We start from the raw sequence: 16401 nt of genomic DNA, 5'->3' as shown, positions 1-16401 counted from the left end.
TGGAGTGAGTACAAATAACCTCCTAGTCTTTCTTGGCCAGGGCATAGCAGATATTGATACAGAGGATAATCCAGTGCAAAATTGTGCATTTGGCTCTAGCAAAGCTCAGAACGAGCTGATCATCCACTCTGGCCTATTGGGTGTCATTTGTATAAATGACTACCACACAAGTGTCCACTCTATGCAGTTGCTCCTTCTCTTTGCAGGGGATAAGAAGGAGGTAAAAAAGAGTGATTGACTGGCCAAAGTGAAATGCAGAAATTGCTTTTGGTGCAAATAATAGGCAGGTGCAAAGAACTAAGCCATCAGAGTATATTAATGTAAATGGTGGCCAAACCAAAAGTGTCTTGAGTTTACTGATCCTACGGGCCAAACACATTCCCATCAAGAAAATAATCTTTAGAGTGTAAAGCAGAATGTATGTATCAGCTCAATTGGGAATGTCATGAGAAAAGGCAACAGGGTGTGAGAAAACAAAAGTACATTAAGGCAGATAAAGCAGCCAAAGAGGCCTTTTACAGTAGCCACTCTTAGGCAATGCTGGACAAGAGACAGTGAGTATAACATCGAAAAGGCATGACTGCAAAGGGTTCAGGGCTTCTAATTCACCTGATAAAGCACATCTGTTCCAGCACTCTGAAAAGATGAAGTTTGTAGAAGTTTTCCTGGCCAACTTGTGACTTCAAATGGAAGATAAAAGTATTCTAAATGGTTCTGCTCAATCTCCATCCATGGTGCCACAGCGTCTGGGGACTTATAATAGATGACCCAGTAATCTGCTGCATGAGTAAGTCTACCCACTGGGAGAAAATGACAGGAGGAACACTGACTATCAACATACTGACACATCACTTTGCCAAGTCTGAGGTGATCAGAATCAGCTGTGCTTGAACTTCCTGAACATTCAGCAGGCCCTTAAACAGAACCTGAATTGGTGAAAGTACATGGGCCTGTGACCAATTAACTTTGAAGTCATCCCCAGGAAACTATTCAGAGGGCACTGTATGGCACAAAACTAGGCATGCTTCCTTTTTTATGCTGTGGTGAGAAAGATTCACACATGAAGAACCTGAACTGGAGAAGATCGCATCCATTACTTTGGGTTGCAGTTTCCGCTTGTTCTCCTCCAAGGAGATTTGACTCAGAGCATCCACACTCACTTTGAGAGAACCCACACAGTCTGCTGCCCCTGGAAAAGTTCCTGTTGCTGTCCCACTGCATATTTATGTGTAGGAGCTTCTTCAATGTGGACTGAAGGCCCTGCACCTTCAGGTTACCCAGAGGTGCACCTGAGCCCGGCCTAGGACAACAGTACCCTTGCTCAAGAAGAGGGCTCAAAAGAATGATTTATCAGTTGCCTGGAGGGGTTCATTCACCAGTGAAGAGTTGGATGGACCGACTCAGAGATCTGCACCTGAACTCAGAATGTTCCCTGGTTTTGGAACCACTATGTTCTCAGGAACCACTGAAGGGCTCTCATCTGCCTTCTGGTGTATGGCACCAACAATTAGAGCCATGCAGATCAAGGATATGTGCACAATACAGGAAAATGTGACTCCTCTCCTAAATACCCACCTGAATATTCTGAATTCAGATATCCACAACTCTCTGAGAAGAAAGAAAGGCCATCTGCAGGCTGAGTCCAACCTCAGTGTATGGGCAAATGAGATTTCTGGAAACTGATAACAACGTTCAAGCTGCGGAGGAGGGTCATATTGCACTGAAGATATTCCCTGACCAGTGCTTGATACCCCGCTTTCACAAGCCAGTCATCCAACTATGAAGGTATATGGAGTCCTGACATCTGTATTGAAGTTCTCATGACAGCCAGCACTTTCATGAAAACACGTGCCTGAGTCTTCAGGCCAAATGTTAGGACCATGAATTGATAGTACTGGAACCCCACAATAAACCTCAAGTACTCCAGGGGGGAAGATAAAAGCGGGTGCCAGGGAGGTTAAGGGAATTCCTTAAATTCCTGCATTGTGGGCCAGCTAAACGTGGCTCAAGAACATCTTGAAATTGTCCTGTCAAATGAAGCACTTCAAGAGGCAGTGATCAAGAATGGGTACCAGACCAACCTCACTCTTGAGCTGCAAGAAATCAGGGAGTGGATTACTCTGCCCCTTTTTACTAGAGACATCAACCCATTGCCATTTTGTACAGCAGGGTAGGAACATCCATTGCCAAAACCAAGTTGTATGCTGGTGATTACATTTTGGTGGGTCCCTTTCAGTCGCTTCAACTGGGACAGGCAGGGTTGGGCGCAGACTTTGCACGTTTGCTGGATGACACATCCATCCACTTTGATCATCTACCAATTGGTGGAAATACAGGATACCTACCTAGGAAAGGTGGTAGCTTAGAGGGAAGGCCAGAGAGGTTGAGGCAACAAAGGCAAAGAACATGGCGGTAACTGGATGTGCTGCTATTGTTGGTGATGGTGTTCTTTAGATCTACCCCATCACCAAAAGGATTGGTAAGTCTGTAGGGTTATTTGGATTGGCAGCAAAGGTTGGTGCAGATTGCAGTAGCCACAAAATGGCCTGTGTTGTTTCTGGAACTGTCTCAGTAGGCAGTAGGAAGGCTAAGCACAGTGAGTGAGCCGTACCCCTACAATTCCTGAAGCATTAACTGGAGGAGTCAGGCTTCTTGCTCAATTACCACTTGCCATACAAAGGCATCTCCAGGACTGTTTTATAGATCTCTTCTGAGATCTGGAACATATTTAAGTGTGATGGCACAGGGAGACAGATATGCCCATGAACGGCCCCATTATGTCACCAGAATCTAAGTTACACATCAGGATTTGTTCTTCATGTGGTCCGGATGACTGATAACAGTCAATTTTGCCAGCTCCTTGGAGGAATGGGTGTCATGGACTGGAATACACGTGGTGTTCATCATTGAAGAGCAAATTGTTGTCCTATACAGCCCAGTTATTTCGATTCTAGGGGTTTTGGCTTAACTTTTTGGAGAAAGCTTAGACGTACAGACTTTCCAGTGAAGGATGCAAAAACAAGAAATTTCAATCACAGGGGGCATGTCTACGTCATAAGATCTACAGGGAGTGAGACAGATTTTCCCAATTCTGTTAATATGAAGTAAGAGTTCTTCTCTATATTTGAGGTCCAAGATCAATTGGGTAAACAGCAAGAGTTCAAATATTTTCCATTACTTATTACTTATGACCAGGTCTAACAGTGCCTCATTGAAATGTAGCAGAGGCATCAAGAAGGCAGAGGAGAGCTTTACGATAACTGTGAAGATGCTAGATTTTGCCTCTGCAAAGGGCAAAGAGCAAAAGTCAACTCCCATGCTGCTCTTTGTAGTACCGTACAGAATGAAGGAGCCACTTATGAAAAGTGGCTATCCCCCTTCTAATGAAGTTGCATTTTGTAAATCAAGATAAAGGCCAGCGTAATTGTTGGTGAAGGGTAGCAGGTTCTCAACCTCATTATCTTCTATTGGACAATAATCTTGATCAGGCACGACAAGGGCATGAGAGTTGAACCAAACTATTTCTTCCATCGAAGGAAATCATTAGGCTGTATTAAGATGCTGCGCTAATGCTTCATCATCAAAATAGTCCTTAAAATGTTCTTTCACCACTTAGATCGTTTTTGCTAACTTAAAGGATTGCACTGAAAGTGAGTGTGATAATGGCACATGTCAGTGCTTTATGCAGCACCAAGTTATTAGTATCAGGGAATGGCGCCCTGGAAGACACTTCTTTGGTGGATGGTGCAGAGAAAGAAGACTGTGGGGGCACCTGCAATAGAGTTTAAATATTGAATACTCAGTAAGAAAAATGTGCGCAAGCCACTGCCGAAAAGCTGAGAAATTATAATGGTGAGGCACTGAGAAGAGCTTCAGACTTGCACCGAGGAGTTATGGAAAAACAGGAACTGATGCTAGCATGTTGGCAGACTTTCTATATACTGTGGTGTCACCACTTCCTGTCACAGTCTCAGCAGAAGCCGAATGTCATCATCTGAAAATGATAAGCTATAGCTGGATAAAAAAAGTTATGGATCCAGTCTGGTACCTGAAGGCAGCATAAGATGAGAAATCCACAGGAAGATATATCCAACAGACATGAATGAGGCTGAGAGATGTTTACTTCTTAGTCTGAATGGATACAAAATCTGCATAGTGTTTTAATTGCTGATTGCACTGAAGTTTTATTAAACACTGTTCTTAGGTAGAAAACAAAACTCAATAGTGATAGAGGAGATACCTGTGGCACACCCCAGTGACAAATTGCATTGATGAAGATGAAATTAGCTAATTTTGAACAACTGCATAAGGTTGAAGAATGATTACTGACAACATCCACAAGCCACATTTCCTAGCCACCTTTCCAAATGCTCCAATAGAAGGTTACTGTCCACAATGTCTGAGGCCGCAGACTAGCTGAGTAAGGTTCAAAATTTAGGAAACTTTCTCACCCAAAATAATTTTCATCATGTACGAGAGATTCAAGATGGACCAATAATTTGCAAAGACCAATGACTTGGCAGTTGCTATCTTTAGAAGAAAATAATTATTTCCTGCTTTAGGGTGTTGAGGACAATGCCATGTTTGAGGATACACATTGTGTCCTACCGTGACCAAGTGTATACATGCAGTCTTTAATTGGTGGTTCCAGACAAAGATAAACGTGGAGGTTGGGGTTATTTGATCTCCTCACTTCTCTGCAAACTTGCACAAGGTTCACTGTTGTAAAGGTCAGTCGAGTGGAAAGGATGATAGACAGTTCAACTGATACAAATAGTTATGTCTACAGCTTCTATTTCGTATTGGAACAAATCTTTAAGATTCAAACTATAAGAGAAAAAGAAGAATTGCTTAGTGGGAGTGAAACACTGGAGATGGGTTTGAGAAAATTGGCTGAAGATATTTTGTGTAATATTTGCAAGGAATTGGTTTCACAGAGCTGACAACTTTAGGACTTTGATTTTCAAGACTGGAGTCAGTGACTCCAATGATCTGTGACCGTTCTAACCAAGGCCAAATCTTTTCACATGAAGTAAAGCATGAGTTCTGCTATATATTTGAGGTCCAAGATCAACTGGGTAAAGAGCAGGAATTCTAGATTTTCTATGAATTATTTTGTCTGTTTATTGCTCAGTGTGTTTACACAGTGAAGATGAGCCTCAATCGACGTGATAAGGTTTTGATAGCGGTAGCCAGGTTCATACATTCTTGATGAAGGATGGATTGCATCACATTTTGAGATAAATCCCTGTGATCATTAAAAATGCAAATTATGAAGAAAGGTATACTATCAACTGCTTGAAAAAAGTGTAGCTGTTAATCTGAGCTTCACAAGCATATTACAGACTGATGGAACAGGAACAATAAACCACTTCCCTCAACTGCTAGCTCTGTTCTTCACTGGGATTTTTTAGTTTGATGACAAAAGTCAAAAAAGGAATTAAAGCATCAAACACCCTCTGGAGTCACAATGATACACCAACCCTCATTTCCTGTCAAGTCACAGATCTCTAAACTGTGTATTGACTGTGCAACAGGCATTTATGTGGACATTTCTGAGACATTTGCACCTCAAACACATATATCTGCGTTACAGAGAGACAGGAGAGATGCAGCAATGTAGGCAATACCATCACTACAAGCAGACTCAACAAGGGTTTCAGTCCCCATAGATGTTGAGACTGTCTAGCATTAACAAGGGAAGTACACTTCTCTAATGAGCATTTGACCTGATATGATGTTAATATGTTGTCCCTGTTGAAGACTACTTGCATTGGAAGAGTTCTAGACATCAGCCCTTTGACATGAATCGCCCTGGTAATTTTAGAGCTGTGAGTTACTTGGTATGTATCTAGTGTAAGATCTACATTGAGGGGCCAATTCATCTGACTCTTAAAGAGAAATGTTTGTAAGATCCTGTTTAACCTCTGCTTTTAGATTTTTGATTTGGTTTAACAATTAATTGAAACAGCAAGCGTTTATTTCCAGCTTAATTTAATTTCTTGTAAGTGGATATCAACACGCATAATTGCCATTTTTCAGTGAGGACACAACATTAACAGATTTCAGATTACTGATAGCACACCTTGGTCACTGATAGTTCCCAGTTGGTGAACATGATCTCACGCCTACTGTAAAATAACAATTTCTGGTGCCTTATTGTCTTCTTGCATGCTGGAAACTGGGATTTGCATATAGCCCACTCAGATACATTGCAGCATCCGGACCTAGACTAAAATGTTAACTTATGTGTGTCTGAAATAATTTTTTGCATCAACCACTTAAAGAAGTTCAAGGAAATGTAATACTCAGCACCTTCCAAGTACTTCATTGAGGAATGGAGTGAGATGGTAAAATAGGATAAACGAACACTGCCCAAAGTTCTTTAACTCCAGTCCCTCATATTTAATGCTATTCTTCGCTGGCTGGGGGAAAAGCAGTTGGAAAGTGGAAAAGAAAATGAGTATGTGCTTAAGGAGCTGTCTAACTCCTTCAACCCCATTCTTTTTACCCTTTGACGGCAACAAGACATCTGGTGGTCAGATATTGTGAGTCAGAGTGAATGAAAGGCCAGTCTGTTGAATTCAAGTCTCCCCCACCTTTGGGTGATGAATGGCATAAGAAAGAGTCACCACCAGACTCAACCTGAACATCCCCCTCCGAGAACACATCACAGGACACCTGAGAGACCGCCACTGGCTCCCCGTCGAGAAGAGGATAAATTTCAAACTCCCCATACACACCTAAAAGGCCTTAGACAACCTTGGCCCCAGCTACCTCAACCACTGCATCACCTGGTACTCCCCCGCCAGACCTCTCCACTCCTCCCAGCAGTCGCTCGCCACTATCCCGCATGAAGAAGCCCTCGGCAGGAGGAAGATCGTTGCGGTAAAATGTTGGAACACCTTACCTCTCCACCTCAGACAGTCACCATCGCTACTTCAATTCAGGAAGGACCTTAAGACCTGGTTCTACAACTGAACCCTGAGGACATACCCAACAGCGCCTTCTGACCCTGCGGGTGAGTTGCGCACTCTAAAAATGACTGATTGTTTGACTGATTGAAAGAGTGGGTGGGAATGGATAGTCCCTATCTGCTCTGACATTAGACCCAATCTTAACGTTCCTGAAGTGAACAGTGACAAGAAGTGCTTGAACCATCTATGCCTACTCCCAGCTACTATAACCACTCAGCCCCACCAATTCATTATGAAAGGTTAGGTAGAGCAAGGAAACACTCATTCACACCCTCTAGTTAGGAAACAGACATCACTGTACAAACATCTGTGTGTGTGTGTGTATTCATGTGTGCAAATTTGTGTGGGTCTGTCTGTGTGCGTGCACTTGGCATGGTGTATCTCACTGGTGAACAATATTACTCCCTATATGCTATACCTGATGTAAAGGACCACCAAAAGTCCATGCTGATTCCCAACATTCCTGTATTGGAACTGTCATTCTTGACATATTTTCTGCATTCTACTTCGCTCACTGGGGACATAAAGGTGACGGCTTCAGGCACAGTAATGGTTATGACTGATGTATTTTGAGCATCTAGGCCATTATGGTTTCCCGCCTTGGCAGAGTGGTGCTTCTGATAAAATGGAGAGCATTACTGCCATTATCCTTGCCATTATGATGAGTATCCATGGCAGATGATCATAAAACCTTGGCATTTCAAGGAGATTCTGCATATGTGGAGTATTTGTACATGTGAGCATTTGATGACAATGACAAGCTGATACGAATGGAAGAAGAATTTGATAGAAATATATGTTTATTTTCTTAAACTGATAGGCGGATTAAGAAAACGTAAATATATTTAATGCAGATAGTTGAATGATTGGTAATTATCGCTGAGCTGGGAAGACTCTTTACTGTGGCGATGAACTTTCTGCCAGAGGAGACATGTGTCTTTGGCTGTTATTTTATTACTTATGTGGAGACATTTACATTCATAGTGAGTTTCCCTACATTTTTTTTAGGTAGCTCTGCCTGAAATGTTTGGGTGATTACTGGTTCTATTGTTAGTGGATGTGGTCGCAATTGTACAGTGGTAACTTTTGTTAGTAGCCTGTGATGATTTTCCTTGAGCAGAAGTAGCTCTCATTATAGAGAAGGTTGGAGACCCCTGATCTAGTACAGTAAAACTTGCTTCACTATCAAACATACCTTTACCGCCAGCGTTTGATCAGATATACTACTCGCCATGATATTGATGGACTTAAACAGCTGCAATAAGGAGTCCATGAATTCAGCTTCACCTTTGTTTTCATAAAGTCTGTAAAAACAAAATTTGAGGAGCTAATATCAACATAAACAAGTAACACTGCAGACTAAATTAAATTAACCAAACTTCACTGAACATCTGAAATGACAAAAATGCATGGTTATCAAAAATGAACTAACTCTGTGACTGCACCAGTATTTTTGATTGTGCGGTTTTTGTTTGTACAGCAAAATAAAATGTGTTTTGTTTTTAAGCAAAAAATATGTGTCAATGAGGGTACTCCATAGAATCCTGGCATCATACCCAGTCCATTTCTCACTTCCTGCAATCTATTATAAATACCTGTGGGAGTCTCTTCCGATCAAAACGTGGGCCCATTCTCATCATGTCATTCGGTATCCAGTCATACGGTAATGACGCGCAGAACGCTGTTGTCTGTTTATCATTAGTCATACTCTTCAATCACTCTTCGACTATACAAGGAGCATTACAGTTAAATGTCTCCTTCCAGTGTCTGTGGCCTATGTGATTAAAGCAACTAGGTTTTCTGTTTCAAAGCCTGCTTGAAGGGTAATACGTTTTTAGTTGTTTATTCCCGTAGTGTTATTTAAGATTAGCATGCAATAGTCAATTCAATTTTTCATTTCAATTTTTATTTACTTATGATTTGAAGCTCAATTGAGATCCAGATAAAAATAAACAATAAATCAATACATCTCTGCCACCCTTTACACACAAAATCAGGATGAGCCTGTTTAAAACCCATGCAATCAAAGTTTTTTTCAGAAAAGAACTCTGTAATACTTTCTACATTAATATGATTACAAAATACAATGTTCAAAAATAAAGTGCAAAAAGCAAGAAAGTGCAAATGTGCATATCAGTGCAAATGGAATAAGTTTAGTGCAAAGAGTACTCAGTCGATTAAAAGCATTGCCTTAGTGTTAGGATAAAATACATTATATCCATAAAAGATCTAATACTTTAACACCGCCCCATAAAAATGCTCAGACAATCTGAAATACCAGAAAAAACTCTCTCTACCTGTACCCACCAAACTTTTCATAAAGTGCATCATAATAAAATGCTTCAATCAAAATCTCCTAAAAATCATGAGGTTGAAACGAGTGAAACCATCATATAACTTATTCAACCTCCTATGGAGAAACCTCGTTTGACATATAACAGAACGTATATATGTCTTTGCCCAGCCCCTTAATCCCTTATGGAAACATGGTGTGATAAGATATGATAAAGGTGCATCATTGTGACAGATCCACCTACTAATATTATTTCATCTAACATCCCAGGGTCGATTTTCATACACTTTAAGAGGGTATACTTAGAATAGATAGACAAAGAAATTAAAAACTCTAAAACAGAATAATTCATAAGTCGGATCATATAAAGCTCGAAGAAGCTCAGATGCCGACACCAAAGAGAGTTGAAGACAAATAGGCTTTAACTATTTACGCCGGAACGGAGCGAGAGAAAGGCAGACAAGTAAAACATGATTTAGATCTTGCATTCCAGCCAGACAAAAATTACACTCTTTAGCCGAGCTGTGCCATTTTGCCAGAAGCGTGTTCAAAGGAAGTAACCCCAAGAAAAGCGGCAATCCAAAAATGCCTAACCCTGTGAGGAATATTCCATGAGATATAGGGTTGAATTTCTTTTTCACTTCTAACAAATTTACTAAGTTTATAAATTTTTTTTTTTTTTGCACAGCTCTCAAGGTCTAGCCGAAAACTCAATGACCATGCTGCCTGCTTCAATCTGATTTTCAATTTTAGGGGGGATATTGCCAGGACCTTTATTTTGGTCTAACTCCAACTTTTTGAGAGCATAAGAGAAATTCTGACAAAAGGAGTTTTTGGAGTTATTATTATTTAGAAAGACATCTTTCCTTAACACTGACCTTATAGTATTTTCCCTGCTCCTTATGAGCAAAGCAGCCACGCGTATAACTCCTGCTAATCCTTGGACGTACGCACTTCGTAACCCCATTTCCAGCCTTAATGCCGCTATCTAGACTGCAGTGTTAACAGACAAAAGTTTTCTAAGGATTTTTCCTTTCAACTGATTCAGAACCGCCCCCATTTAGAGATATCACTAAATTCCACATCATAAATAAGGGAGGCAGGGATTTTAGCTCAATATTCTGGTAAGAGGTATGAAAAATCCCTTCTTCCGTAGTTTTACATAAAGCCCCTAAACCTCTTAGATGACACTCAGCATTCAATTTATTAGAGGAAATGTGAGCTACCTCACTAAGGTTCCCACAAACTATTTTCCCTAAAAAAAGGATACGATTTCACAATTTCCAGTTTTTGTTTTCCTAATGACCAGTGGAAATCAGGGAATTTCATCTTTTTGTTCCCGTGTAAGCAGAAGACCTTACTTTTTGAAGCATTGATCCTTAAGAAGTGGGACTCAGAATAGTTTGACAGAGACTGAAGACAATTTTGTAAACCTTTAGGGGTTAAGTCAAAAATTATGATATCATCAGCATATAACAGACAACTTAATGGATACCCACTTATTTGAGTGGGAAAGCCCTTACTCTGGGACAGGAAAGGAGGAAAATCTCCGATGTACAAGGAGAAAAACAGGGGTGCAACAGACATCCCTGCTTTCATCTATTCAGAGTAGTTATCTCTTGGGATAGACCTGTATCACCCCCTAGAAGGATTCTACACCTGGTAGTAGAGTGTGGAGCTGTTACCAACTCTCAGCACATGCATCCCCAAACTAGCTAACTTTCTCCATAACAGATCTCTATCCACCTTATTGAATGCTGTTGGAAAAAAAAAAAAAAAAACATCGATAAAGGCAGCATAGACCACTCCACCTCTCCGTTTCACATATTTTTCTGTAATAACTTGTAATGCGGCATTGCTCTCCAAAGTACTAAGATTACGTCTAAACCTAGATTGTTCCAGGAGAATAATAATATTCTCCTCTGCCCAGGTAATAAGTCTGGCATTTAGTAAACAAGTGTCTAACTGTATCCAGAAGGGCGATCTGCCGGTAGTTGGCAGGACAATTTCGATCTCCCTTTTTATAGAAAGGAACAATAATACTACCAACCCAGGAGGGAGGGATACTTCTGGAGAGAAAGAACCTTCTGACTACCACATATAATATCTTACTCCAAGTACCTATATCTTGTTTTAATACGGAAATGGGAAGATCATCAGGACCCACTGCAGCAGAGGTACGCATGGAGCGAATAACAAATTCTATCTCCTTTACAGAGGGAGGGGTGAAAGAATGTGTCTCAGTACTTTCAAGGGCCTGAAACGGTCCTACCCAATTTGACGCATATAGGGAGGCGATAAATTCAGACCAGCGTACTTCGGCTATGGCAACAGGTGAAGATTGAACTCCAAACTCACAACCCTTGCCCACCAATGTCCAAAAATGCCTTGCCTGATCCTTTGCTGCTGCTTCCCGTAGGTGAATCCATAGCCTATATCCAGATTCTTTTGCAAGGAGGGGCCTTCAAACGCCTCTTTCTCCTTCTCAGCAAAGCCACCCTAATATTCCTTTCTCCTAAGTATGCTAGATAGTGAGACCAAACCAGGTTGTTTCCCTGTTCAACTCAAGTAATGGGTAAGGAATCGTTCTCCGCTTATTTTTTGACACACAGGATGAAGGGATGGTTATCAACTGCTTCATAAATTTTGAAAAATGCTGCAGTTCATTCCCTTCCCAATTACTCAGATCAGCAACCACAGTTATTGGAATCTCTGATAAACCTGCAATCCTTTTAAAATCCCACTGTGTCCTCCTTGTCTTTTTATCAAAGACCAGAATTGACACACCCAACTTCCAAGTCTCCGTCAGTGGTAAATTTTGTTTCTAATGTAAAAAAAAAAAAAAAGCACATTATGGTAGCTATGAAGGGTATTTATAATTTTAAGATCATCCAATAAACAATAAGTACACTAGCCAAGCACCAATAATCCAGAATCGGCATTCCTTATGTGTAAAGGAAGCAATAGAATCAGAGGAAGGCCTTCCACTGGCAATAAGTAGTCATTTTTTCTAAGAAGACTGAGCAAAAGCTTCCCTCTTTTATTAGTTCTTAACGAGGGAGGGAAAACGGAGGCTGGTATTCGCAGCGCAGCTCCTCTCTACGCCTCACGCATTTGACTAGAGGCATGGTTAGATATCTTGCAGTTTAGGTCTCCCACTAAAACTATAAAGGGAAAAAACTTGATGTCTAATGCATTTTCAATATAGGCAAAAACCTTCTGTAACAGGAAATCATAGGCTGCCTCAGGTGGAACATAAACATTAATTAGTAACGGCGGGATAGAACACTGAGTTGTATTTTGCAATTGAAGGGTTAAGGCCATAAAAAAGATTACTTGGGTCTTTATAACAAACAAGGTACCATTTAAGTGTATTGGACAATAGACAGTGTATCTCCTCCCATTTGCATGCCCCCTTTGGGATGTTGTGGCCTTGCAATCAATAACATTATAGCCATCCCATAATAAATCTATATCAGACAAAGTTTCCTGGAGGCAGATCAAATCAGGATTTAATTGGCTGAGATAGAATAGTGTTTCTCTGCTAAATTTTACCCCTGCTACATTCCAGGAAATAATTTTTAGGCCTCTGCTATTTAGAGTATTGGGACAGGAACCTAAACCCCCGCGTCTGGTTAAGGACACCCGGGAGCCACCCCCATTCATCCGGAACACTAGTGTTTTGTTGCTTAGGTGCAAGACGAAGTTCCCGCAGTAGCACCTGCCTATCATTCCCTATTAGGGACACTTTAAGAGCATGCAGATCTATTTTAGAACTAATCATAGAACATTCAACATGATTAAGGCTCACGGGATAGAAGACCATTATAGGCCTGATTGCTACCTTATCTCCTGGAGCACCAGCATGATTCAAGAAAGGAACTACATCAATCCCACAACATTGCAAGAAATCAGCATTTTGTAAAACCAATTCACCGACCACATAGAGCGAAATGTGAACCTAGACTTAAATCCTGCATTAGAAACCATTAGGAAAACAAGAGCAATATCATTGCTTAGGACTTTTGCCATTATCCTGGACTCTGAGAAGCATCTTAACAAAGTACATATATTTAAAGTTAAGTCTGCATTGAAGATTGGAATAAAGTCTAGTACATAGGTATCAGCATTATGACCTAATGAAGAAGCGCCATTCCCAAATGCAGAAACACTAATGTCGTTGAGGTCGGTGACCGGACTTGGAGGCAAAAGAGGCATATCTGTTAGATTGAAGTCTGAAGGCATTCCCAAGGGACGGATGAGAGAAGGATCAGATTTACACTCCCTTCCAGGCCGGAGAGAATGGGAGGATGGAGACAATGACTCCTGGTGTATTTGCGAGGAAACTAACTTCCTTCTACCTTTCTAAACCACTGATTTGATCTCTTGATCTTTTCATTCTTTTCACACCTTTAACTCTCCCTTCTTTTTTCCTTCTCCTCTAGGTGATGGGGATGGTTCCAGAGAGCCATTCTTTTGAATAGATAATGTTTCAAAGATAGGGAATACCTTCTGCGCAGTCTGTTTAGACTTTGCTGGTTGTTTACACTTGGCCCAAGGTATCAAAAATAAATAAAATAAAATTGACTGGGCTATTCAACAATGTCTTTGCCTCATGGGGCCTATTACTCTGCGGTTGACCAGCTTGTCTGCTCACATTCACTCCTGAATACACCTTAGAATCACTCCAGGGGACACCCTAGGAGTCCTCTTATATTTTGATAACTGTAGAGGTGCATCTTTGGTCTCCAGTGTGCCTAAAATCAGATCCCCCTTTAGTTTTACTTTAGTTAATTCCTTTAAAATTGCAGTCACAGAATCAAGAATACAGTCCGAACCTCCAACAAATTTCTCCAGAAGCTTTAAGACTGATGAAAGTAAATTTTCCAGGCAATTCAGAGAGGCCGAAAACCTGACCTCCTGGTCAGGAGGCTGACTAGGCAAAATACCACTTATTTCTTGGGCAGGAGTCACGGACAGATGAGAATACACAGAGTCTTGTAAAGAGGGAGTACTACTGAACAATTGCAAACCTGTAGATGAAGGTATAAACATGGGCGTAGAGACCCCGGGAATGCGGAGAGAAATCTTTGACCTGAAAACCACATCTTCAACATAAGTCTAAATCTAGATCCAACAAGGTAAAGTCTTGGGGTCCAACAGCTGAGGATGTAGCTGATAACGGAAGAGCACCTTCTTCTTGGCGACTGTTGACTGTCGTGAGAGGATTTCCGATGGGTTTAGTTAGTGAAGGGAGACTAACTAGCCAGGAGGATTGAAAAGGGGAGGGGGATGAGACTGGGGCCTGGACAAGTTGAGAGGGATCAATGTTCAAAATGCCTTGAATGTTCTGGATATACTGGATATTCTCTAGGCTTTCTAAGGGGAGCTCCAGGAAGTCCTGATCCGGAACCTCAACTCCCCCTTCCTGGTTTTTGTCCATGTCATAAGGATTCCCTTGAAGGATCTCCAAGAAAGCCCTTGAGCGTGGTAGCCTTTGGCTTCAAACCAAGTGTCACGCAAGAGGAGGCAGCTCTGTTTGAATCTTCAGGAGAGGTTTGTTCTTTCTCTTTTTCACAAAAAGAAAATATTTGCTTCTGACCTTTCAGCTGGGTAGCCAGATTTGCTTTATTCCAAAGAGGGTTTGATTTATTTTGTATGCATATCCAGAGAGCAGGCACCCTAAGCATAACTTCTTCATGATCATGGTTATTCCTCATGCACTAGAATAAAGCTTTGGATGACAGACAACTGTCTACACATGCCAGACTTCTGGCTGCGATCTGTCAGCTTTGGAGGTGCTCTACTGCTCCCTTTGACAAGTAAGGCTATTATGACGTGCCTTACAGCTCACTCAAAAGCAAATCGTCACCATCACTTATTCCAATACACTTCACCTGCCAGGGGCACAAATTAGTTGATCTTCCTTGAGCTTAATCTCCTTGATCTCCTGAAATGCACCTCAGGACACTATTGCTGCCACTACTAAATCTTGACTCCAGTCCAGTTCAGTTACTGACCGCCAGAACCACTATGTCACAGAGTCACTCTTCAGCCTTTCTACAACTCTCAGCATGCCAGGCCGCATGCAAACTTGTGGAGACTTGTGTGGCCAATCACGGACACCACCTTTCAGGCGGAGCTCTGTCCTCTCGCTCTCCCACTTTCTCTCGGACCGCACACTCATCTAGAAAAGTCACTGGTAAAGTCACTGGCTCACTGGTTTACCGGCTCACTGGGCCCCCAAATTCCTGGTAAAGTCACCGGCTCACTGGTGCGGCCCACCCAGCAAGCCGCCTTATCGCTAGAACTTTGGGCCGCGATGTCCACCATGCCTCCGCCCTAAAGTTGCCTTTCAGGCCTTAGGAAGAGGCTTCTTCTTCGCTGTACCCAGAATCCAAGGCCCAGAGCCCACTTCCCAGCAACCGCAACTTATCTGGCAGCCAATCCACCAACCTTCACCGCTGAAGCTCACAGCGGAACTCTGGGCCTGCGGGCCTGCCGCTGCAGCTCTTCTCAGTCTCTACCCTGGATTGGCCGCTTCAAACCGCTAGCACCCGCTCAGGAGAAGGGAGCCTGGGGAAGCTCAAGGGTGCCCAGCCGCTGCTGATCTGACCCATGCACATGCTCATGCCATGAGAGTTTCCGCTTCCCTTCCGACGTCAAACCACTTCCGCACCTAGCTGTATGCACCACACTATCAGTCTAAAAATGTGGGGGTCATGATAAAGTCACAGGATTCAGTACACGGGCAGATAATTAGATGTGAGAGCTCAGGGGAATTCGGTAGTTTGCGCTCTATGATAAAGTGCCAAGACGGCCACCATAGCCAATTAGTCCCTTTTCTATGATTATTCAGTAGACTCTCTGAACTCAATGTGTCCGTTAAGTCTTAGAATACCAATAGGAGATTAGAACCGTTGCGAGTGCCACAGTTACCAGAGGGGAATATTAATTCTGATTACCTTCTCTGAGTTTACAGTCCCTGTGGCTCTCAGTGTCATTAGGGACCACAATCCCTTCTCCGGTTTCTATCCTGCAAGTCCTTCAGGACCAGGTGGCACACAGCATTAGTGGCATTGTCACATCGCAGGCTAACTCCCACATCTTGTGGCCCCCATGCTCCTGCTT

The 16401-nt window shown here is 42.0% G+C and overlaps 1 protein-coding gene across 1 annotated transcript in view; it reads right to left on the bottom strand.

Moving 5' to 3' along the window:
• DOCK1 (dedicator of cytokinesis 1) overlaps nt 1–16401 on the bottom strand; it is a 1072828-nt gene that overhangs the window by 782692 nt on the left and 273735 nt on the right. The window contains exon 23 of the mRNA XM_069239713.1: nt 8173–8281. Coding sequence (XP_069095814.1) covers nt 8173–8281 — 109 coding nt within the window. The remainder of the gene's footprint in view (nt 1–8172; nt 8282–16401) is intronic.

The sequence above is a fragment of the Pleurodeles waltl genome, chromosome 6, assembly GCF_031143425.1.
Source record: "Pleurodeles waltl isolate 20211129_DDA chromosome 6, aPleWal1.hap1.20221129, whole genome shotgun sequence".
Classification (NCBI taxonomy): domain Eukaryota; kingdom Metazoa; phylum Chordata; class Amphibia; order Caudata; family Salamandridae; genus Pleurodeles; species Pleurodeles waltl.
This window is presented reverse-complemented; position numbering and strand designations above follow the sequence as displayed.